The sequence below is a fragment of the Gymnogyps californianus genome, chromosome 11 (assembly GCF_018139145.2).
Source record: "Gymnogyps californianus isolate 813 chromosome 11, ASM1813914v2, whole genome shotgun sequence".
Lineage (NCBI taxonomy): Eukaryota > Metazoa > Chordata > Aves > Accipitriformes > Cathartidae > Gymnogyps > Gymnogyps californianus.
In genome coordinates this window covers 1,287,023-1,311,977 of record NC_059481.1, presented here as the reverse complement: position 1 = coordinate 1,311,977, position 24,955 = coordinate 1,287,023, and the positions used below count along the sequence as shown (strand labels likewise).

The 24,955-nt window shown below is 40.2% G+C and overlaps 1 protein-coding gene across 1 annotated transcript in view; it reads left to right on the top strand.

The window, feature by feature from the left end:
• The window catches only part of MYO9A (myosin IXA), a 153,789-nt gene that overhangs the window by 16,267 nt on the left and 112,567 nt on the right, over nt 1–24,955 (top strand). The window contains 4 exon segments of the mRNA XM_050903446.1: nt 15,114–15,208; nt 19,217–19,279; nt 20,556–20,655; nt 23,426–23,482. Of these exon segments, the coding sequence (XP_050759403.1) occupies nt 15,114–15,208; nt 19,217–19,279; nt 20,556–20,655; nt 23,426–23,482 (315 nt within the window).

Below are 24,955 nucleotides of genomic sequence, written 5' to 3'. Positions count from 1 at the left end.
AGGAGCCATAAGTTTGCATTTTGACTTTAATGGTTGTAATTTTTAAATTGCTTTGTGGTTATCACGTCGAAAGGTCTTAAGCGCTGATTTTTCTAAAGAGTTTAATTAAGTTTCTAGCTTTCAACTGGAAATTCAAAAAGTAAAATAGGTTTGAACTTAAGTAAAAAGTAAAATGGGTTTGAGCTTACTATTAAGTTTTATACTTTTAGAGAAAATGCTGCATTTCCATTTATTTGACTTGATTGAAACCACATTTGATTTGACTTCACCCCAGATTGCCAGATCCACACTTCATTTTGCTTAGGAGCAAAATTTCTTCGGACAAGGATGTGTGATTGGGGTAGAGCGCTTGCAATTGCTGAAACTGTTTTCAAAAGAAATTACGGAGGTATTTTATTTTTCGGTCCCATCCTATTCCTCGCCGTCGAATCAGCTTGGTTTAATTTTGTGCATCTTGCTGTGGACTGGTGCCAGGGATGTGGTTAAGAGGATGCGAAAGGTGAACAGTTCAGTGAGTCGATACTTAAACGTGTTGATAATTCAACGTGGAGATTTTCCTACCTCTTTCTACCTATTACATGAGTTATTGTTGATGCATTTGTTTTCTAAAGTGGCACTGGAAGAATTGCAAATGAAGTAATAATCCCAAACCCACTTATACCGTATGTTTTTAGGCTGGCTCAGGATCTTGATCCGGTTGGGAATAGGGTCCCCCATGTATTTATGCCACACGTCCCAGGGAGCAGCAGAGTATAGATGGGAAACTCTTAACGCGATGTTGATGCTCAGCATTGCTTATCTTCGAACTTTGATTTTGGAGCTCCTTAGCACCAATTCCGTCTTTTTTTTTCCCTTTTTTTGTACAGTCCCTGATAGCATGGGATTTTTTTTCCATGCCGTGTTTCAATTTCCACCTGGGTTTTAATTATGATAGTGACTTCAGACTAGGCAGCTGATGAATTTTCAGTAGCTCCCGTCCGCCTGGATGTCATCCAAGGGGAGGGACGGGGAAGAAACAGCAGAAAAAAGGAGAGATGACCAGGGTAATAGCCTCACGTATCGGATGCCGGAGGCCGGGTGACCAAAGCCTTCCTGCTGAAATCCGGCCAGCATGAGGTAGGACAATCGTGCTGCTGTTCTCTTCGGGAGTTATAAACAAGAGGATGAGGCTCAGCAAGAGAAAGAAACATTTCTTTCTGTATTTTTCCTTTTTGTCAGTTCTTTAGCTTCCTTTTCCATCCCTCCTCCTCCTCCTGAACTGCAGGCAGAGCTATTTAGAGAAGAAATGCTGTTTTCACATGAGTTTAATTTTTTTAACGTAGCATTTTACTTGCTGATTAAAGTCAATAAAGAAATACATTTAATACCCTCTCTTTAAAGATGCAAACAAAACCCTCCTTAGCTACCACTAATGGTATTTTTGTTTGGGGTTTTATAAAGCTGCTTTGAGTGGGCGAGCAGCAGCAGCATCCCCATCTTTCCCATTTGGGATAAAGAGATGCTACATCCTGCATGCATCGTTTCATGCGAAAACGAAACAGAATGATAAGCAGCTTAAAAAAATAATAAATTCACATCATCCCAAATGCAACCAGAGTGGCTGGGCTCCTTTTTTTATCCCCACTTTCAGGATGGCGTATTCTTTATTATTTAAAGGAGAGATCTTTCAGCTCTACCCCCATAAAATCTTTCCAAATCGCTCCAAGCGATACGGGCTGAGACATTTTGACTATACGATGACTGCTTGAGCAGCCATCTCCTTGGTGTTCTCAGCAGCTTCGGATTTGGGTGGCGTATAATGAGAATAAACAGATAGCTGTCTGTCGGCGGTAACTTTATAGCTCTCTGTATGGAGTAAAGGTTCTGGAAGTGGATAATATGCAATGAAGAAAGTGAGATCTGGATCTAAGATACCCTCCAGCCTTTTTTTCCCCCCGCTAAGACTGATACCTCCACATACATGTGCTTTACTGAGTTTGATTAAAATCATATAAACCATCATCGCTATAGTTCTGCCTTAATTGAAGTGAGATGGAATACATCAAAACTATGTGTTTTGATATCTTCTTGTCTTGTGTTCTTTATTGAGAACACGAAAACTTTGCCTTGGATCAGACATCATGAAGTCATGTTCACCCTCTGGAAGCTCTGTATCATGTAAGGGTGGTATGGGTGGTAGCTGGAGAGCTGGGGTTGTGCCTTTGGGCATCACTCTTCTGCCCTCGGTCCTGCAGGGAGGGATGCTCCGGCGGTCCATCCCCGCTCGGGGAGCAAGTGTAGGAGTGTCATCAGCTCCTTTCCTTGCAAATGCTGGTTCTCAGTTCGTTTTTACAAACCAAGCGTAATTAGTAATGACCCGCTCTTTATTCTGATCAGTGCTGCGTGTTAGGTCACCACCCGCTTCCAAATAATAGATGAAAATGTTTTTTTATGTAGGTTATAAATTGTACATTGCTGCTCGGCACAGGGAGTGCTTGTTTTTCCCCTTCCTTTTTCAACATCCCTGCGCTCCTCTGGTTAAAGATCTGTTTCTCCCATTGAGTTCAACTGATGAATCTCTTGCTAAATTCAGAAAAAATACTCTGAATTTGTACTTGAGCTTTGCAGTTTCTCAGCCTGGCAGAAGTAGTGTACTCAAAAGCTTGTTGGGTTTTCCAGCTATTCCAGTTAGTCTGGTTAAAGATAATATTACGTCTGTCTACAAAATTTCTTGCCTCTATCTGTATCCCGTCGCAGCTACTATAATACCAGCATCAGGTTGTGATTTTCGTTTATTCACTATATATTTAGTTACAGAAGAATTACCAAAAGGCTGAAACACACTGTAGTGATTCTTCAAAGCTTGAAAGAAGAAATGCTGGTGTAAACTTTGCTGTTGTAGAGCTTGCAGGCTTCTTACAAGGGGAGTTGTACACCGTTTGTTAAATTACACGGTGATGGAGAGGGAGCATGTTTGCTGAATATCTTCAGAGTGGGGAGCAATCGGAGAGGGTTTAGCAGGCTGCATGGTGGCAATTAAACAGAAAAGGCGTTAAAAAAAATCAGACGTACAGTACCTGTCTACTGGAAACCACTGCTTCAGGAAAACAGGGAGAATTTAATGAGCGTGTACTCTAACGAAGCATTGCTTATTTGCATGAAATTAATTGGAAAACAAAGTCTGCCATTACTGTTTGCTCCAGCAAGCAATGCCCCTGTGAATTTTCCAGTGTATCTGCTGCATTTCTCCTGCTATCAGCTGTGCAGAGTGTTGTAGCATGACGTACTTGTGCACAGCTCCCAGTGCAGCAAAGAGAACGTCACTCGTTTATTCTGAGCAGGTCACCCTCTGTCCATCCATCACACACCTTTTTTCTGAATATCTTACAATTTGAATGCGGGACTGCACATACATGTTATTCTAGTGTTTGCTATATTCTTCTAAAAAGCAAAAAGGTTTAAAAAGTTGGTGTTCCCCAAAACATTATGTACAAAGACAAAGAGATTGCAAAGTTAAATGCTATTAAATGCCTTTCAAGACTTAATTTGCGCTGCAGTTCTTAGGCATCCTCAGCGCCACGGCATCCTCCTCCCGCTTCCCTGCTGCGTGGAGCTCTGGAGATCGGCTCATTTGCATGGTAAAGCGAGCTCACATTTGGGAGGACCCTGGGTTCATTTGCTACGAAATTTGGAAGACATATCGCAACTGATGGAGGGAGATCGCAGAAGAACGTTTGATGGCTCTCAGATGCCGCTCTAAAAATTGGGACTTCCTTCCTTCTTCTGGTTTCCTCCATTTTGGGTCAAATCTCCAACGCGAAGTGTGTGGTTTGTGCAGGCTTTTTGCTCCTTGGTGTCTAAGTACTTGAAGTCTTGCAGCGATATTGGATGTATGCAGCTACTGTAAAAATCAATACTTGAAGTTTTGTTAAAGATCTTGCCCATTAATGGAAGATACGGCCTCAAGCTACGTTTCTTAATACATACATGAAAAAATTGAATAGAATGAAGGCGCTTTTGAGTCCTCACTTCATGATCTCTCTTGCTTGGCCAAGGTGGACGATGAAGAGCTGCTGCTCATCTTCACATGGGGAGAAGGAGCAGCGAGGGCTCTGCATCCTCGGCACGCTGGCCAGCACATCCGCACTGGCGTGCCAAGGGTGGTCTTGGTTTGACTCCTTCCCTTTCTGAAAAGCAAGGAAACACAGTCCCAACACACCGTCCCAACTGCTTGGCGTTTTGTAAAGCCAGGCTAGGAAAAGATGGACAACAGAAAAATATCTGTGTTGGTTTTGCACAGTGTTTTCTGCTGCATGGAAAGTTGGAGTACAAAATCTCAGGACGTTTCCCTTAATTTTATTAATTCAGGGCTTTCTTTTTTGTTGGATTTTTAAAAAAAAAAAGCAGCCCAAAGACTATTCTCAGAAATACCAGCCTTGGCAGTATTGAAGAACACTGCAAAGCAAAATAGGTGATTTTGGCAGGGTGTGCTTTGAAGTGAAAGCTCATTCTCTGCTCGGAGACCTCTTGCATGACAAACTGGATTACAACGCCGTGCCCGTCTCGTGCCACGGGGCATCGGCTGTTTTGTGCTCGCATTGCAGCTGTTCCTTTCTCTGTAGGCAACGGATGGTACGGTGTCGTATTTACTCCCAGCTTAGTAACCTTTTTCAGTTTATAGAAAACCTCTCCACCACGACCTCAAAAATACCCACGTTTAATACCTTTGGAAAGGTAACAAGCAGTACCTCTTAAAATTGTCCTGTTTTGCTTTACCTAATGGCTGAAAATACAAGTTTAAGCACTTGCATCCTCTCCTAAAACAAATGTCTGATAGGAATACATTGATTTTTGAGACTTCGCTTTTGCTCCCTAAAAATAATCAGTGCTAGCCGTTGTTTTTCCTGGCACTTATCAAATATTCTGGTCACTGATATTTTTTTTTTTTTCAAATTGGTCTAATGAGATAACTATTTTTTTCAGTGCTATGCATCGGTCTGGCTCCTGCAGTTATTGTGGTCCATCTCCAATACTTAGTAATCAGCATTTTTAAGCTCCCATTTCACCGTTTGAACTGCGCTAAAAAGGAGAAAAGACGTTTTTATGGATCAATCGGATGTCCGAAGCTGCCTACGGCTACTGAAACATTGCGAGCTCGGCAGAGCTGCTGTGGTGTAAGCGAGTAATCTTAACTGTGTACAGTGCACGGAAATTTGATGCTATAGCTTAGTAGCGCTTGAAATTTTGGAATTGCATCAAGAAGAGTTGCGGATTATTTATATAATCCCGCAGAAAAGCAGGGAAGGGCTGGGGACGTGTATATTCACGTTTAATCTTGTCCTTACTTGTGTGATATTTTACATGGCAGAAAACAAATGTGGTTTTTATTGTGTTGATTTGATGGCAGAGCTCTGATTATTTTTTTTTTTTTTTTTGAGGGGAGGATGTGTATTATTTTTTGTCTGTAACTAGCAGAAAGTAGCTGAGGTCTAAGAGGAAGGATAACACAGGCAGAAGCCAAGCTGAGTCTCGTATTACAGTGGTATGTTTTTGTTGCTGCTAACGTGTTTTTGTTTTTCTTCATTACACATATTTCTCTTGGGAAAAGCAGGAAAAAATATGTGTGTAAAATATACATGAGGGCTCCGTGCCTCTGCTAAGAGGTTCCAGATGGGAGGCGTTACGGTAGGGACACTCTCCTGCCTTTCGGTTTGTGACATTGATTTTGGTGATAAACTGCAGGAACACTTGTGTCAGGCCCAGAGCAGTGAATGCTTCAATTTTTTTAGTGTTTTTTGGGCTATCCAAGTATGCAGTGGGAAGTGGAAACTTCGTTTCTAAACATTTATGGCCCCACGTAGAATCATTATATTAAAAAAAGGAAAAAAAATAGGGTTTTGAAGGGACTTTGAGAGGCCTCCTCCAGGGGCTGGAGGGTGTCCAAGGGTTGTACACCAGACCAGATCCCTCTCCCTAAATTAGAGGCTGATGGTTGGTGAGGAGGGGATGGAAGCTAGCAGAGATGCCCCTCAAAGGGACGAGACTCTTGCCGATGGGCGATGTTTCGCTTCTATGCTAGGCAGCAGCTCTTAGCTCCAGCTGAGGTTGGCGTTGCGTTGGAGGTGCTCTTCTTCAAGAAGACCTCCCCAAACTTTGATGGCTTGTTTCCAGACCTGCCCTTGGCCTGAAGGTCCACAGCTCCACCACCCGAAGCAAGCAGTGTTGCAGCAAGAGCCGCAGCCCGGGCTTGGGTGAGCTGTCGGCAATACCGACCTGTCATCACCAGCTCTTAAAATAAGTGAGTCACAGCTTCAGCAAGCGCTTCTGAGTGCTACTAGAGCTGTCAAAAAGCAACAGCGGGGATAAGAACTTGCGTATGGCAAAACGTGTTGTCCTACAACGTTGTCCTAAGGGAATGTAGTCTCCTGCATGGATGTTTTTGCATAATGGAATTATGTCTTAAAAAATAGTGCTTGGTTTGGGATGTTGTGTGTTGTATCATTTGAAACATCAGTGTTTCCAAGACAACGTGCTTCTGGCCAAAAAGACCCAAACATTTACTTTTGGAAGTACATGAAGCCACGGGTGAGGACTGCCTTTCTAAAGCTGTCTGTAATGCTCGATGCACTAAAAAGCTGTGGGAGATGCTTTGGAGGCAGCAATTTGCCCCCATCTTCTGCAGAGCACTGAAACACGTGGATGTTTGTCTGGGTTTGGAAATGGAGAAGTCATATTTTCTTTAACAATGGCTTCACAGCAGGTGAGACACGAGTGGTCAACAGCTTTGGAGACTCGAAAGCCTCAACCTTGAGAAAAAGGGCAATCCTGGTGCTGCGTGTGTTGTCATCTGCTCAGCTCAAGGGATGTATTATTTGCAATAAGACTTTATTTAAAGTAAAGGAAATCAGCTGTGGTCCTGACACACCGCGGGGTTATTTCTAGCAATTACAGAGGAGTTTTAATTGCAGCATCAGCTGTTTGTGATGCATCGCTGTGCTTAATCTAGCTCTGCAAAAACGGATTATGCAAGGTGAGGAAATCATGGTATGACTTGATGTTGTAATATATAAGGTAACCTTTTTGATAGTCACTTTAAATATATATTAAGGGGTTTTTATCTGTCAATATTCGATTAGTGCTGTTTTGTTTCTGCTGTAGTGCTCGTTTATGGTACTTGTGTTGCCTACTGGGAGAGCGTAAAGTCTCCTCCTTAAGCCATGACTTGTTTTCAACTGGTCATTTTATTGCTCTGTGATTATTTTATATCTCTATCAGTATGAAAGAAATAATTTCAAGCACCGATTAAGGAGATTTTGCTCGGTCCTGGGACCTGTCAGACACTTGCTATCTGCATCTGATGTAGTAAAGTTTGTTCTTTGGCTGCAGAATATAAATGTTGGGAGTTGTAAGCATCCCCTGGGTTGGAGAGATCACTGTAATAACACCGAGCTTCCCAACTTCATGTTGGGATACTTTTGTAAATCCAAAGCTGAACCCAGGCTGAAGATTTTTTCCCACCAAAAAGTTTGTTGGCCCATGTGAGCGAGCTTGCTGGAAAACACGTGCGTTTGGCTGCTCTTCCCAGGGCCATCCACCCTATGCATAAAAAAATAAATGTGTGAGCAGAGGACCAGGGATGCGAGCCAGACCTTACGGATTTGGCAGCCTCTGCCTCCAGGATCCATCCGTAGCGACATTTGCCGACGACTGTCTGCCAGCTTAGCCAGTTTGGTTTTTTTTTTTTTTCCCGTTACGGCACTTGCATAGGAAAACTGTCCCCATTCGGGAAGAGGACTTAAGTAGGAGGCTTTAGTTTGGTTTTGGGGTTTTATTTTGTTGCATCGTGGTTACGTGGTAATTCCTTTTTTCCCGGAGCGTTGCTTAAAAGGAAGAAGCTGAAATGGGCTGATCCTGTGCTCAAGTGTGGGAAAAGGAGGAATATTCTGCCAACATTGAAGCGTTTGCCAGGAATGCAGATGCTAAATCCTATTTCTTACATAGCTGATAGAGCACCTGCATCAGCAGAGCTTTAAATCTCCCAAACAAGTGTGTGTTGTAATGACTTTTATAGTATTTTATCTAGGGTGTCTTACTCTATAAGTGTATTTAGTGGTGCTCTTGATATTTCCATTACATACACTGGCACTTCTTTTATTCAATTAAATTGACCCCAAAACCTTCTCCATGTCAGTGTTCTCCCATTAAAAGTCATTTTCTCCCATATTTGTATTAGGGGGTGTGAACTCTTAAGTGCACAAAGGCAAGCAGTCTGAACTGACCCTGTATTTTAAGCCTAATTACTGCAAAAGATTCGTTGGTTAATTGCTCCGTCCCAGGATGGCGACTTGATTCAGCAGAGGGGGGAATTGCTGCCCTTGAATAGTCTCAGTTTTGCTGTGGCCAGGTAGGTTTAGTGCAAATGTTTTACAATGCTGAGACATTTTTAGTTGGCATGAACTATCTGTAACGAAAAAAAAAAGATAATTAAAAAAGATGTTTCATAGCCTGTATCATGAGAGTAGTATTTTATACATAAGTTAAATTACAAGAAGGTATGTCTGGTAATATGGTAGAACTCACTTGCCTGCCATTCAATAATTATAATTATGAAATGAAGTATTTGATATGCTCTATGTTGAAAGAATACTGCTGAGTTTAATTCTGCATAGTGAAGGGTGCGCCGTCATTGACAGTGAGATGAAGAGTGTTTTAACCTTCATAAATGCAACAAATGGTATGTTTGTTTGGAGCGGGGAGACCCCTTAAATATGGTTTTGGACCTTCGGTAAGTCTTTGGAAGCCTGTCCATATGGACATGTTCTACATAAGGTCCATGTGGACAGGAGGGAGAGGAAGGGTCTAATCAGCACTTCCCAGGTGTCTTTATCCTTTGGACTTTCCCCATCTGAAGTATTTGCAGGTCGTGTATTTGAAAGGTTCTTTGATGGGGAATGAAAAGCAAGGAGAGGACAGGGTTGCATCTTTCGGTTGCTGTGCCAGCTTAAAAAAAATTGCATTACTAATTTTATGGGAAGAAACAGAAAACTACATGGTTTTGAGAAGCTTGTAAGCAAAAAAAAATCACGCTGATAGGAGACACTACAAAAAGCAAACACCACCGAAGAGATGTTCTGCTGTGGTTTGCTATCAAAGACTAGTAGAGGACTGGATTTTGTTCTAGGCAATGTGTTGAGACACGACTTTCATGTCCCTGCTCTCTCTGCACCAGAATAGTGAGGAAGATGGCTAGATACTTGAAAACTGAAGAATAATTGAGGTTGGCAGGGACCTCCAGAGGATATCTGGGCCATCCGTGCTCAAAGCAGGTCGAGTGGGCTCAGGGTCTTGTCCTAGAGCACTTGCTGTTTCTTGGCTTGATGGGGAGTTGGATTCCCACCACGGATCAAATCGCCAGCACCTTTGAACAGCCAGCTGCTGCAGGTCTTGCAGAGGTTTGAGTGCTTTTAATTTCTTCTTTTACCTGCAACAGACTTGTATTGCAAGGAAGAAAAACATAGATCTAGTATTATTTTATTGTTACTATTTTTATTTTTTAATTTATTATTATTATTATTTCTTGTGGTACAGCAGCAGCTGGAACTTTGCAAATACTTTCTTTTAAAAATGCTGAGTTGTTTTATTTCACGCAACCTTCTGTATGCTGTAGGTATTGCCAACCAGGAGATGCCATGGGGGTTATCAACTAAACGGGGGGGGTGCATTGAGGAGGAATACCTTAAAATGTGTTGTGAATTAGTCTAAGTTGGATATAAATCCTGGTATGTGTGAGAGACTTGGAGATTTTAGAGATATATGTGCATATGTAGTCTTTTCAAACTCCTACTTGCCATTCAAAGTCTTCTGCTTATGTCAACAGCCAGGAGAAATTTTCTCTAAAATGTTGGAGAAAAACATTACCAATTTATAATACAAAAAAAAAAAATTGTATTTTGTCATTATAGACCTTGTGTTTAAACCGCTTTGTCAGGAAAATTGGGTTTGGGCTCTGCAGTGTGCTCCAGTGGCCCACTGAAGAAAAAAATAACGAAAGAGAAATCTTTAAAAGATTTTAAAGGTCAGTGTTTGGCAGTTCAGCGTTGCAGGTCATTCTCGGTGAAAACTCTGCTCGAGCATTGCAGCACGAACGCTATAAATACTTTGTGGTTTGTGCTTTTTACCATAAAAGCATCGATGGTTTCATTAGGCAGCATGGAACATCTAGCCACAACAAAGAGAATTAACGAACGAGGTGCCAGCACTTGAAACTCATATTTAATTGCTATAAACTAGATATTCAGTATTATTGCTTGGCCATGCAGAACAACGCCTTGAAGGATTCACATAAATGCTATTTTACTTTGCAGGAATGCAAGTTGTAGCTCATGCTTTTTGGCTTTGGTGCTTATTTAGGTGCTTATTTAGGTGTTGTGGTCTCTGCTGCAGAGAGGTGGCTTTCAGGGTCTTGATGGAAACTGAAAGCTGGGGGAGATACGTCAAAGTGGTACAGTTTTAGCTGTGCAATTCGGGTTGATAGGTTTTATCAGGTGGTGAGCTGCAGATTTAAAAGAAGTATTTCCCAGGGCAGAAGCAATAATGAGAAGGGGTTTAGCAAGGCTCTAACTTAAGTAGTCTAGATGCATTTTATGTTCTGGCCATAATTCAATATATTTCTGTTAAAAAACAACATAAGAGGACAAGAAGAGTTCTGGGAGCGTGGTTGCAGGTTGAATGAAAACAAGCAAAAATGATGTTTATCATCCAGCTGTTTATGTTTCAAGATGCAGAAAGGAATTCGTAGCTACAGAGAATAACTTAAAAAGCCAGTGAATGCACTGGTCACATAAAAAGGACATGAAAATTACAAAATTTCAATATGGTATTTTTTTCCTGTGTCTTTTTTTTCTGTTGGAATAAAGATATTTGTGAATTATTATTTTTTTCCAAGCCTAATGTATAGAATATTGGGAAAAACAGCCTTCAAATCTAGAAATAAATTACAGGTGATGTTTAAAACCACCACTCTTTGTGGAAGCATACGCTGGGCTTCTCTAAGAGAAGCCATAGGTAAAGCATGCAAATGCACATCTGACATGTGCATTGAATCCTCGCTATTACATCGTTTGTGTCACGTCCATCTAAGTCTTGCCCTGGCCTTGTGTTGATGTTAGTTGATGGTAAACAGACTTTTCCTATGCTGTCATCTTTAGTGCAGTCCCCGTGCCTTAGGGCTTGGGCTCTTCGGGCATCGTATGGACTCTGCACCCCTCTTGTCCTTTACCAGCACCTATATGTGCAAAGATTTTAATTCACAAATATTCTCTTCAGTTGCATAAGTTCAGACGAGTGTTTTATTTCCCTGGCTGCTGTATTGCTGGCTGACACTTTGAGTTTCCACCTTGCTTATACAGTTACAAGTCATTCATACTTTATGAATACATTTGATTCATGAATTCCAAAATTCACAGTAAACCAGGGAATACGAGTCTTCCAGCAGTCCCTGGTCTGATATTAACCTATTTCTTGTCCCTAGCATAAATGAGCATGACTAAATCTTGCTCCCAGTCCCTTCAGTGCCCCACAATGGAATAGAACTATTAATGTAACTATTCCACAGTGGCATAGCCCGTATTGAGATTTAAGCAGTTGACTTGCTTTTCTTCTGATATATTCATGGTACAGCTTTCTGAAAAATTGAATTTACATTTCAAGTAGACGGAAAACCATTTAAAAACTCTTGTCTATTAATACATTTCTCTTTCTATATAGCAAAGATAAAATGATGTATTTATTTTTCCCTCTAAAGGTGAGTGCTAGAGGCTCATTTGAGAAGGGCAGGGCTGGGGACCTTAAATACACAAGCAAAGGCACGTATTTCCACTAGTGCTTTCACTGCAGAAACTGTTATTCTATAGGGGAATGCAGCTGTTATTCTATAGGGGAATGACATTCAGTTAGGATTATCTATGTAACAGCATCTTATTGTCATTAGCGTATGAGAACAAGTCACTGTGGTGTTTCCCGAGATGCAGGGGTTTGGAAAATAACCTTATTTCAGGAAAGACATTAAAATAATCCTTATTCTGGCTGTAATCTGTAATTAATCCAGATTGCATTAATATTCAGTCCAAAATGAAGAGACCACGAGCCTTCAGGATCAGGCGAGGAGGAACGTGAAGTATTTAGCCACGAAACTGTTAATTTCCCCCCCCAACACCATCCACGATAAGCATCTCTTTGTGCAGGAGGGTTGTAGGAGGCAGGAGGAATGGAGCTGCTCGTTTCTCTGCCTTCTCTAAACTGTTGAATCACCAGCGCCGGGTCCAGAGGGATGCTCGGCTCCTACAGAGGAACGTATTGAATTTTGTTTCTTTCAAAATGTTGAGCCCTGGCCAGTAAAAGCTTTGGTCTCCCCAAGAATTTTAGGAATGCTGTTACGGAGTTTTGTCCGTTGAGCTGCTCAGCAGCTTCGAATCAATGAGTCAGTAAAGGGAAATAATAAGAACAGAAGATAATTTGTTTTAGGGAAGTAGTTATAACTCATTTTGTGTTTTCCGAGGCTGAACTATATATTATGCCCTGGTTGCAGAAAGACGTGGTGTCCTGTTCAGGTATATCTAGATTAGGCATGCATAAATTGAATTAATAGCACTTTTTTTTTTTATAGCCCAATAGGTCTGTTAAAGAAACACGGTGAGTAAACCAAACAAAAATGTATTAAGTTGTCTCAAGTTAAACATCAGGCGTTTCTTTAGCTACTTGTTGGCCCTTCACCAGCGTGCCTCTGCCATAGAGTCAGCCTTAAGTTTTAACAAGACGTGATCCAAAGAGCTTTCTCATTTACATCGGCAATAAAGAAAAATGCATGAAAGAGGGATATTATGGGTTATGATTTCTGTAGGCGTTGGGTTATAAAATATAATGTGGTCTGGCATGTTAATCCAGAAAAAAGTTCATTAAAAAAAAAAAGAGGACTCTTGCAGTTCCCCACTCATATATTTGAAATGTTTTCTCTGACTCTAAATGTTCCTTGTTACAGAATAAAAAAGATTGATTCCTAGATAAGGCTTTTCCCAAAGAAATCCTAATAAATAGACCTTATTTCTCTCCATGAGCTATTACTTAAGGTGTAAGCACAGGCAACTGAACCAGAAAATCCTTTTAATATTGTTTTTTGCTTAAATTCTCTATTAAATTATATGAAAAGGTGATTAAAATAGGGCTGCCTTCCGTTTGGTCTCTTCAAGTTCATATTGCTGCTGGCTCGTTTGTTCTCAAGTGAGTAACGTTAATACAGAAAACTTATTGCCTTAACGCGATGTCTTTAGATTACGGTCGATCCTATTGCAGGGAAATGCTCGTAACATAATTAATATAATTTAAATCAATATCTAAATATATGGCGATGCGCTAGCTTGTGTTGAATATCAGCATATTCTGCTTATAAGCTTCTTGCTGTGTCTCTGCTCGCTGAAATACCTGGAGGAGGACAGGTAAATCCTTTGCAAATGTTAAATAGCATCCCAGCTTTTAATGCCGAAATGCCTGTTTTTGGGGAGAGGATGCTTGGATTTTTGTCGCCAGGAGAGTTTTGGGGGCTTCAGTGGTCTCCTGGAGGTGTGGGCATCTTCGATGCCCTCCGAAGGGTGGGGTAGAGGAGGGATGCTGGGTGCAGGGAGGATTTTGGGGGGCAATAAGCAGAAAACAAGTGTGAGTAGCCTGAAAAGATGTGAAACCTCTGTAAGGGAGCGTTCCTTAGCTGTGTGTCTGAAATCGTCTCTCAAGTATAATCTGCTTGCTTGGCAGGTTTCGGCTATCCCAGAACTTGTTTTTGTCAACTGAAGCGAATTCATATGCAACAGCTTGAGTTTAAACAAATCCCTGTATTCAAATAGGGGGAAAAAAATCACATTGTTATTCTGTTAGCAAACCTCCTTTGGTTCTTAGATCATTGAATCTAACCAGATTGCTAAATAAATCTGCCTGGGAAGAGAAAAGTAGACGTGAGAGCGTGCATCATGCAGGTACTGAAGGTGTCGAATGCCTTTTCACCAAGGTTTCATTTAATGTGGCCTTTAATTTTGCTTTTAGTTGCAAAGTTAAATCTGAAAAGGTCATTTGAAAAGCTTCAGATTATAGATGTAAAGCCCTTTTAATCTTTTCTAATAAATAGCTGAGTAGGGAATAAATCTATTGGGAGCTCGGAGCTGAGCTCTGATATTAAGCCTCGGCACAAAATGTTTTTGCAATTGTAATTCAATGTCCATACCCAAACAACACTTAGAAATTATCTTGTGTACAATTACCTTAAATAAGTGTGGCTTAGAAGAAAAGGTGAATGATTATCAAAACTGGTTGAATAAATGAAACATTAATTGGACCTGGCAGTTTGATAGATTCTGTCACCGTGGGCCGGATTTTTATGAAAGTAATTTAGGCACAATTGAAAATACCAGTTTTCAGTGAAGCTGAGCTGCAGTTCTTACAGGTTTCCAATAGCTCTTCTGTTCAGAGATTTCTTTTAAATGGCAATAAATGACACTCTGCATTAGGTGCCTCGGTAAGGCAGGGTTTTAATAAAAGCTTTGCATAATAAAGACTTAAAAGCGTTTTGATTTTGGAAAAACAACAGCAGCAAATCGAAACGACAGTGTCTGAAATGCTGAAAATACTCTGGGTTATGCCGGTGCTAGATATGACATTGTCTAACATCTGAGTAGCCTTCAAAGCATTTTTTTCCCCTAATTCCATATATAATTAAAAAGCAGCTTCCTCTAGCTCATTAAAATTTAGAGTCTTGTTGGAGCAGCGTACTTTTATATTTATTTAAATGAATAAAGCACAGCCTTAATGTAGACTATAATAACTTCAAATATTATCTCTCTCTTGTACAGCTAACACTTTATTTTTAAACAGTGTTTATCTGCCCTTCATGAATACCAAATTGAAGATCAAGATGGTCCCCAGAAGCTCGTCGTATTATTTTGTAGACCATTCAACTAACTTTCATCGTATGCTTTTTATTAATTATACAATGATAGCAAAATCCCCAAAGTTAAGTTGTTAGTGACGTGCGTATAAATAAGGTAAGGCGGTGGCTTTTCGAATGTAGTGATGACATCTCTCTCTTTTCACAGGCTTTTGGAAATGCAAAAACAGCACATAACAACAACTCGAGTCGCTTTGGCAAATTTATTCAAGTGAATTATCAGGAGACGGGCACCGTGCGAGGGTAAGTGGGAATCAGGTTGAAGATGCTGTACGTACTCTTACCTGCGCAAGGAGCCTAAATAGGCTGTTGTAAGGGGTACACAAAAGAGAAGGTTAATTTTTTGGGGCAGTATGTTTCCCAAAATGGAGAGGGGGGAAAAAAAAAATAATTTTTTTTAGCATATTGAAATCCATTGGTATGAAAATGTTGGCGTATCTGAGCTGCGCGTTGAAGTGTGAATACACCTGAGCTGGCTTCAAGCCAGTTGAGCTCTCCTTAATGACGATGTCAACTTTAGAATTACGCTGAAATGGGACTTTTCCTCTGAAGATAGCAGTTAAGGCAGGAAAGGGGAACGTTTTAGCTAGGCTGGCTTAGGGGGCTGGAGCATATGGTAGGAAGTAGAGGCTGAGCGAGCTGGCTTTGCTCAGTCTCAGGAAGAAAAAGCCAAGGGGGACTTAATCTCCAGCTGCCTGATGGGTGTTACAGAGGCGATGGAGCCAGACTCTTCTTGATCGCTAATTCCCCATATGCTTCTGTCTCTACCCTGAAGTCTCTCTTTAACCCAGCCCTTCACCAGTTAGAGCCCCTTTTTTCCCCCCAGGCCATTGCAAGGAGATCCTTGTCTCCGTTGTGGTTCTCCACAGTTTATTTCAGCATCTCTTCTGCTACCCAAAGCTCAGGGGACATCCAGCTGTGACTCAAACCTTCCTTCTCCCGGGGAGGGCTGCGGCAGAAGCGCTGCATGGTTGGAAGCCTATGGGTGAAACCTTCTGGGTGGACTTACCTAAACCTTTGGCTTTTCTTTGGCTTTAGGTAATTTACACGGTATCAGGTCATCACAAAGTGACTCAAGCTAGCTCTAAATGAGCAGGGCTTTGTTAACTCCGCTTTTTGTCCAGGTTAATTAACTCAGCTGGAAAAACGAAGAGTAGAAGTGGCATTCCAGGGGTTGTATAATTTCTGCAGCTAGCTAAGAGCTCTCTTGCTAGGACTTTGTTGTTATTTTAGAGAAATGCTTTTAAAATTTTTTCTTTCTTATTTTCCAGCAGAACAGTATCACACAAATAGCTTCCATTAATTTTTCAAATGAGCTTGGGTACTCTGTGTACCTTCCTGCTGTTTTTTCATCCTACGTCAAATCTGATGTTCTTTTTCTTTTTTTTTTTTCTTTAATTCTGGGGAACAGCTCTCTTAAAAGGATAAGCCTTGGGTTGGTTTTTTTTTTCGATACCTACTGAAATACAGGGTAAAGCATCCAACAAATGCCTTAACAATGTATTATCTTGGCATGCTATGTCAGCTCTATGGAAGTGGCCTCTATTTATACTTGGCAGATAGGTACAAGTAACATTGCATTTGTATACTCTAGTTCATAATATCAGAGGAATTTTCTCTCTTCTTTAAAAAAATGCACTTTCTTGGTCTTTGGTTGCATGGTGTGGTGTGACTGTGCTTTGCTATAAGCTTGCAGTGCTGCCCCAATGAGAATAAAAACACATTTAAAAAAATCTGTGAGCTGTTCCTGGCATACGAGACCACAGCTTTTTTTCATAGCCTTACAAAGAAGATCACAAGTATTTTAATTTTTTTTAAAACTTAGCATAGATTTTAAGCACAACCCGAGTCAATTATCATCCTGTATTCTGCATATTATTTGCATTGTTAATGTAACTGTAATTTGCAGCCCCAAATCGGAATTTTGCTCTGTTTGGAGGCTGAAAATAGCACTTGGATATTTGCTTACAAACCCTATTAATATAATGACCCCAAACTTGAAGTGAATTGAAACTTAAGAGATGTAATAGCCAAGAGATTTAGTAGCAGCCAACCCCGCCCCATGAAATGAAGTCTTTGAAGATGTCTTTAAAATTGATGGAGCATGAGCAATGGCTACAGTTAAGTGTGTTCCCATAAGGCTTTATGAATTTATTATGTCCTGTTCGATGATAAGCGAGTTCTGGAGGAAGGTCTTTGCAACCTGTTCAGTCCTCATAAGATGATCAAACGCCTCAACATCTGACACGCTCCATAAAATTGCAGAAGAGCCAGATAGGAGACATTTTAATTAAAAGCAACAGTGCACTGGTATAATGGTAAATCTGTGCAATGGCATGAGGCTGTATCTCAAATACCATGAGTTGACGCTTTCAGACATGCTGTGCTTGGGTGTTTTGCATGTTGGTATTTGTATATGAAATTCAGTCTCAGATTTCAGATGATGTTACCTAGGATGCTAAGTACAGGCTCTGTAGCATGCTTAAATGAGTATTTTACACAAAATCATATTCTTAGAACTTGTTTTCTTTACTCCTAAAGGTAGATTTGACATAATTGACAACAGTAAATGAAAAGAAAACATTTGGAGACATCTACTTTTTTATGCTTAAATTGGTTTTCCTTTTCACTATCCTATTACAAGAGGGGACGTACGTTCTTCTTGGGACATGTATTCATTATGACCTTTGCACTAAGCAAAGAGTATTTTACCAAAACAGCATTTTAGTTGCATCTACAAAAAAATTAAAAGAAAAAAAAAAATAAAAAAGTTTGCCCTGATTTAAATAGTGGTTTGCACCAGATGACCTCTAGAAGACCTTTCCAACCTAAATTATTGCATGAGAGTGATTCTTTTTTTGAGTCTATAATAAGAGCAGAAATCACAGGGGAAGGGATGCAATGTCAAGGGCGGTGGACGTGATCCAGGTTGTCGTACAGCAGCGTGCTGAGCTACTACCCAGGGGTGGGAGTGGGATCTGGGACACTCTCATGCCTTTTTCACTCATCTGTTCACCGAGCCTGCAGTGAATTTATGGTGTGGCTTGGGAAGGAAAAATTGGTTTCAGGTTAGAAAGGGAATACAAAAAAAACCCTGTCAGCGAGGAATATCTGTAGACTATTCTCAGCTTTCTCCTCGCAGGGAATAAACAAGAATAAACCTTTTTGGTGTACATCATACAGAGGAATAATACTACTTTGCTGTCTGTCTGTCTTTACTCCTCCTATCCAGCAAGATCATCCCATTGGGGGTTGGATATGCTGGATATTCCAGTAACCTCTCCTGAGAGCTGCCGTAAGAGTTGTCACAAAACCTCTGCAGCGTGTCCAAATGATTTATTGTATTTTATTTTTTAGTGAAAGGAGGGGAGAATTACTGAGATGCAAGTAATAAATAGGTCTGTCTTCCCCATTTGGAGACTATGGTGGAGAAGCAAGCATAGAGGCACCTCCTTGTCCTACCATGCCCAAGGTTCAGTGGGTTTCCTGCTTCATACATGGCTGCTAATGTCGGTGCCACGTCACTGGGCGTCTGTAGCTGGAAAAGCACAGCTACATCATCAAAACTGCCAATTATAACTCCGTTTCTAAATCCCTATCATTACTGGTTAGTATTGTTTGGAAGAAAAAACCTGTCGAAGCTTGTTTTAGCTCTACAAGCTTGAAAAAAGTATTTAATATGTAAATTAAACATGTTTATTACGGAGGCTCTTAGGATAAAATGTAAACTCCAATAAGGAGCTTTTGCAATTGTTTATTTTTTGACCGTAGCCACAAGTTAATAACCCGAGTTTTTGTTGAGAAGTGGCTCTTCTGGAAGAGGGAATGGTGATTTGGGGACCGATTCTGCAGCTAAATCTGATCTTGCAAACTTTTGCACCCAGATGTATTTCTTATGTGCACAGATCTCGGTCTGCAAGCAATTTTATTTTGCTGGCTTTGGATTAAATAGGTATCTGAGATTCTTCGTTGCTGTCAGAATTTCCCCCTGCACTCCCTGCCCATAGGCTAACGCATCAGAGATCATGTTTTTCATATCCAAGTTAGTGTTGGCTTTGTATCAAACCAAAAAAACCTCAAAAGCCAAACATAATATTGGGCTTGTTCTGCCTAGGAAGAAATTTATATAACTAAGTGAAACAAGGCTGAAACTTTTTTTGTGCGTACTAAGACTGAAAAGTCCTGGTAAAGCTGTGTTCGTTTAAGTTGAATATTGGGTCAATGAATAACGCTTTTATTTTTTCCTTCCAGAGCTTATGTTGAAAAGTACCTCCTGGAGAAATCAAGACTAGTCTATCAGGAGCACAATGAACGGTAGGTGCCTATATTTTGCTTACAGGGTTGGTTTTGACTTCTATATGTGCCAATAACGTGGCACAGATAGCTTAAAACCCTGTTTGAGCTGGCACGGGGGGGATGAGGATTTTCACGCTCCTAACCCTGTGCTTCAAAGATAAATAATGCATTTTGCATTTTGCTGTTTAGGGAGGAATGTACTGCCCAGGGAGAATAAACTCCATTATTTTATTGACAGTCCTTGACTTATATTTTCCATTGTCTTTATGATTCATGTCGTATGGATTATTATGTGCTATTTGTTTTCTTGTGCAACTTGTACGCTATTTAATACCTAATTTGGGGGGGGGAGATGGTATTTTGGTTCTGGTTTACAGTTCTTAACACATTGAAGCCATAAGAAGGGCTTCTAGAAAAAGCTAACATTATATAGACAACAAATTTAAGCAAATTGTTCTTTCCTAATTGCAACATATTATTTGTTACCTACTCCTCTCTCAGTAATTCTTACTCTGATTTTAAATAAATTTGCTGCTTCTAGTTGTCTTTCGACTCTTGGCACTTCTGTCTGTGTTTCCCTTTTGAGACAGATGTGCGAGAAGTTTTCTCGAATGCTCATGGGCTGATCCCGAAGTTAAATAGCATGTACAGCCTTGACAAATGTACTCTTGGGTGTTGCAAGATGATTAAACTTGGTTCCTCTTGGAAAACATCCAACACAAAAGCAAAGTTTTAATTTTAGAAATACGGCTACGTTCTTAGCGTTAATCCATGGTAGAGTTGTCTTGAAGCAAAACAGATGAGTGTCACTTGGGGTGTTTTTAGTATTAGTAATATTCAAGTATTTTGAATATTTGAGAAGCCGTAAAAATGGAAGATTTTTCCGTTCTGTCTTACAGAACTGCAACTGCAAAATCATTACCTTTTTAATGGTAATAAGGTATTAAAAATAATAATAATTTCTGCATTGCAAGGAAATATGTTGTTTTGATTCTAATAAATATGTAGGCATTGCACATGTTTCTGAAGGAAAACGTGACGATGTCGGCTAGGAATTCTTTAAGTATATTCTAGGGCAGTGGATGTCCTTGGATGGAAAAGAGGGGTCTCATTCTCCATTACTTAATTTAATCTTTTACATCACTGCAAAGTGGGGATGGCCCATTTCTAAACAGTGTTCAGCTCTGAGTTTGGAAGCTGGAAAATCAGGTTATGAGGTTTACATGCGCTTCTCTGCTTAATGCTGCTGTTTATTTTGAAGTCTAACATCTTTTTTTTTTTTATTTGTCACCAGGAACTACCATGTATTTTATTACCTCCTGGCAGGAGCGAGCGAGGAAGAGAGATCAGCATTTCATCTGAAGCAGCCTGAGGAATATCATTACCTCAACCAGGTGGGAATACTATACAGGAATACAATACATGGTCTTGCCTTTTCTACTGCTGATATTTAATGCTAATAAAAAAAATGTGTGGAGTAGTAAGAATGGGTTGTCTTAACGCTCTAAAGGCAGCCTTCCGTCATTGGAAATAATTCTGCATTGGCAATCTGAACACCTGATAGTATGAAAAAAAAAAAAAAGATCAGTGTTTTCCATTTTTGTCCCCTACCTGGGATATGTTAAATATATTCTGTTTTTAATTGTCGAAGGGAGAAACAGTAATAATTTACCTGTTATCTGTGTGAATGTCATTTACTCATTAACATCTGTCTGCTGAGTAGGAGAAAAGGGCAAAATGTGTAATACTAGTAGCTCTTCAGGATATAACGTCTTGCATGAGGTAGTCCTAATTCTGTAGCTTCATGGCTGGCTGTTAGCATGATCCTTTGAATTTAACAATATAATAAGTTTAATATAAATAAAAACACAGCAACCATTGAAAATGTGTGAATTAAAAATGAGTGAGGTATTACCAAAGGCCAAATAAACTCATACTTTGGAAAATATGATTTACTTCAGGTATTTAAGATGCAGTTGTCCACTGGTGCTTGTGAATAGGGACTTTACTGCTTTTTGCTCAAAAAAAAAAAAAAAAAAAAAAGAGGAGTAGGAATATGTGGAAGAGTAGTTAGGTTATACGTTGATTTTTACTAACTGCAATTTTCTTGGAGCTGAAACATGATTAGCAATAAAGAGTGACTTAACCCATAAGCTGGAGAGAAACTTGTACCCACAGTGCAACCCAAATAGCCTTTAGATTTTCTAGAAATATAATTTAACTCCGGAATATATCTCAATTACCTGGGGCTTTTTAAAGACCTTTTTAAAGCGGGCTATCAAAGCCAAAATCTATTGTAATATTAACGACTCCCACCCACTCTTAGCAGGATCGGGAAATTCACACAAATGAGTAACATGAAGAGCTGAAGGCTTTTTGCTCGCTGTCTTTGTGCCTCAGGCGTTAGTTGGAGAACGTGGTGTGATCTTCACGACCATCTGCGCTGCCGTTTTGCAGCGGGGAAGTGCCAGGCTCGTTTGGATCGAATGTTTTGTCAGATTCACGGGTTTTGTTGGGCAATCCGGTAGTTTTATGTTAGTCGAAAACATTGCTTTTAATTATAGTCCTTCTTTTTTTTAATAGCAGTTTAAGGGCATTAATATTTAAAGTAAAATTATAAATCCAATGGCATGTAGTGTGTAGAACTAGTAGGAATGCGATAATTTAGGTTGAAACGTTTATTTTAATCTAAATTAGGATGCTGTGGGCAAGTAGGCTGGTGAAGGATGCTGAGGTACGTCCAGTGGATCAGGGAAGCAGACTCTGGACTCGCCTGAACACAGTGTATGGACAATAGTGACAATCTGAATTTTTAGGGTTTTTATTATAATATTTTTTTATTATTGTTAGTATTAGAGAGACCATTTGACTCGACAACTATGGGAAAAGGGCTCCTTTAGATGTGTTCAGGGCATTGTTTCATATTAAGGCTGTCTGGCAGTGCAGTAACAGCTTTCCTGTGCCCTATAGGCAAAGGGGAAAAAGGAAAATAAGGAGAAAAAAGGAAAAAGAGGTAGTGGAAGAATAGAAAAAGAAACTTTGGAAACATAAAAGGGGAAAATTATAAAATGACCCTTGAGCATTTACAGTAGCTTCTTAAACGTGTCTTAGAGAAATCCCTGCCTTTCTAAAAGGAAAAAGAACGAGCTCAGAAATGAACCTAAGTGTTTAACTAAAAATTAAATATTAAAATTGAAAAGCTATAAAATATTGAACCAGACCCCTTAAGTCAAGGACTGACTCAGTCCTTGAGTCAAGCGTTATTTTCATTCTCCCAGGTTCCTCAGCTCACGTTGTGTTATGCAAAACGAACGTGCATTTTGCATTGCAGATGAGAAATAATCTGTTCAGATATTTCACCAAAATGTGCTGTTATTTTGTTGATCTGTAAATGCAGGGAGCAGGTTTGGAAAAAAAAATAATACTTTTTTTTTAAAAGCAAATTTACTTAAACTATCCCCTAAGTTTGGATGACTTCTCCATATCATACCAATGGCAGGTATACCTCCCATTGCATAGCCTGCCACTTGCTGAATATTTTCTGTGCTGGTTATTCACATTTGTCCGTTTTCAAATTAGTGATTTGCAGGATTAGATCCTTACTTTCAGTTCCTCAGGAGCTCTGGTGCCACGTGTCTCTCCCTCTTGGGACTGGTCACTGACATGTGCTTTGACTTCTCTCAACTCCATCTCTGTCTGATTGGAAAAAAGATACAAATTCCTAAAAAGCTTTCAAGTGTTGCTTTCTAATCGGTCGGAGAATCGCACTTTTGCAGCACTTACATGTGTCTAGAGCAGAGGTTGAGAGTAGAAACAAAAAAAATCGGCTCTTCAGTGTGATTTTTCCATCAATAGCTCTTCAGCTCTAGGTGAACCAAAGGTTTCTCCAACCGTGGAGAAAAAGAAAAGATCTTAAAATCCATTAAGCTTATTGCATGAGAGGTCCTCACTGTCTTGAAAATACTGTAAGCAGGAATCAGAGCACCATGAATGCAAAAGCATTATAAATCTTACTTTAAAAAAAATAAAAGTAAGGAATGACTATGCAGAATAACAACAATTATTTTACTTGGAAAGTCAGCGTTGCTGCCCTGGTTAAAGAGCAGGTAGTGGGAGTTATTTTTTGGTCTGAACACTACTTAACCCGGTCTGCCTTGCTTTCAGATGACAAAGAAACCCCTCAGACAGAGCTGGGATGATTGTTGCTATGACTCTGAGCCGGTCAGTACAAGTACTCGCGTCTTCTGTGTTGCTGGTGCAGGGCTGCTGCTCACTTGAATTTGTTAGGTCCACCAAGACCTGAGCAGAAAACGAAGTCAAATTAAGTTTAACCTATTAATTACCCTCTCCCTTCCTCTGCCCTGCAGTGGTGTCGCTTGTGTGTTAGCTCATGACAATACAGGTGTTTTCTCCCTTGCCCTTTTTTGGTTCCTTCCATCTGGAAAGCTTCTTCGACAGTTGGATGTGATTATCTAGTTTTAGCAAACTAAGTGGGGTTTTTTTTTTTTGTTCCTTCTTGATATAATACATGATGATTTATGGAAATTGTGACATGGCAGCAATGTGAAAATTGAAATTCCTTTCTGATAAAACAGCAAATCAGTCTCTTGAAGCCCTAAGAGATGCATCAGTTCATGATGGCTGTAGCAGTGTATCTGCTCTGCAGCTTCCAGGGGAAAAAAAAGACAAACCCAAAAACATCCCCGCCAACCATTTGCGAGAAAATCAAATCCTGATATTATTCAGAACGCAAAACCAATTCCTTCTCCTAAAATAGTTCTGCTGACACGATCATCCTTTCCAAATGGATCGACCCAAAAAAGGGAATGGTGAAGCTTCTCCCCCTTCCCTGGCTCCTCCTGCGCAACCGAGTCGGAGGCGGTGGCTTCAGTTGGCGACGTGCTTTGGGTGTCTGTGTGTCCCGTGATGGTCTCTGTTGGTTTTGTCTTGCACGGGGAAGCATGTTTCAGATCAGCTGCATGCTGTTCCTGCTAATTTTGCCGTGTGCTTAATGGTTGCCGAACTCTAGCTGATGCATCTGGACGAGTAAGAGGTAATCTGTGAAGGAGCTGGGTTTCACTCGGGCTAAATAAGCCTCTTAACAGCAAGATTTCACTGCAAAATCCTTAGGAGGGGAGGAGGGAAAGGGAGTCTAAGCCCCCAAAATTTAAAAATGTTAAATATTGTATTGGCCTCCTTAATACATCAGCATCCTTAGAGGTTCTAGAAGAGCAGGGAGTGAAGAGCAGATGCTTTTCTATATACCTTAATGCACTTTACTGAGTTGCAAAGACCTTAATTGCTTAAGGAACGGGTTAGGACAATTTACTGGAGGAATTAAAATTAAAACAAACCCCAAATTTGATACCTTCTCCTGGAGGGGCCAATAATGCCCTGCCAGCTCAGGGATTATCATGTTATATATCCTTATTTTGCACAGCAAAACTGCGTGCCGTTACAATTTGGCTGTTTATCTGGTATTTTATTTTGCTCAGGATCATTTTCTGTGATATTCGTAGTAAATCACATCTTTGCTTCTGTTGATGATTCACTCTTAAGCATACCCGGGACCTCTCCTCATAACCATGGACTCAACCCGCTGCAGATGTCCAGTTTATAAAGAAACCCTATTTATTATGTCCTCTTTAAACTTTCCGTGGAAATCCATGGATTGCTTCGATGTGACAATAGTAA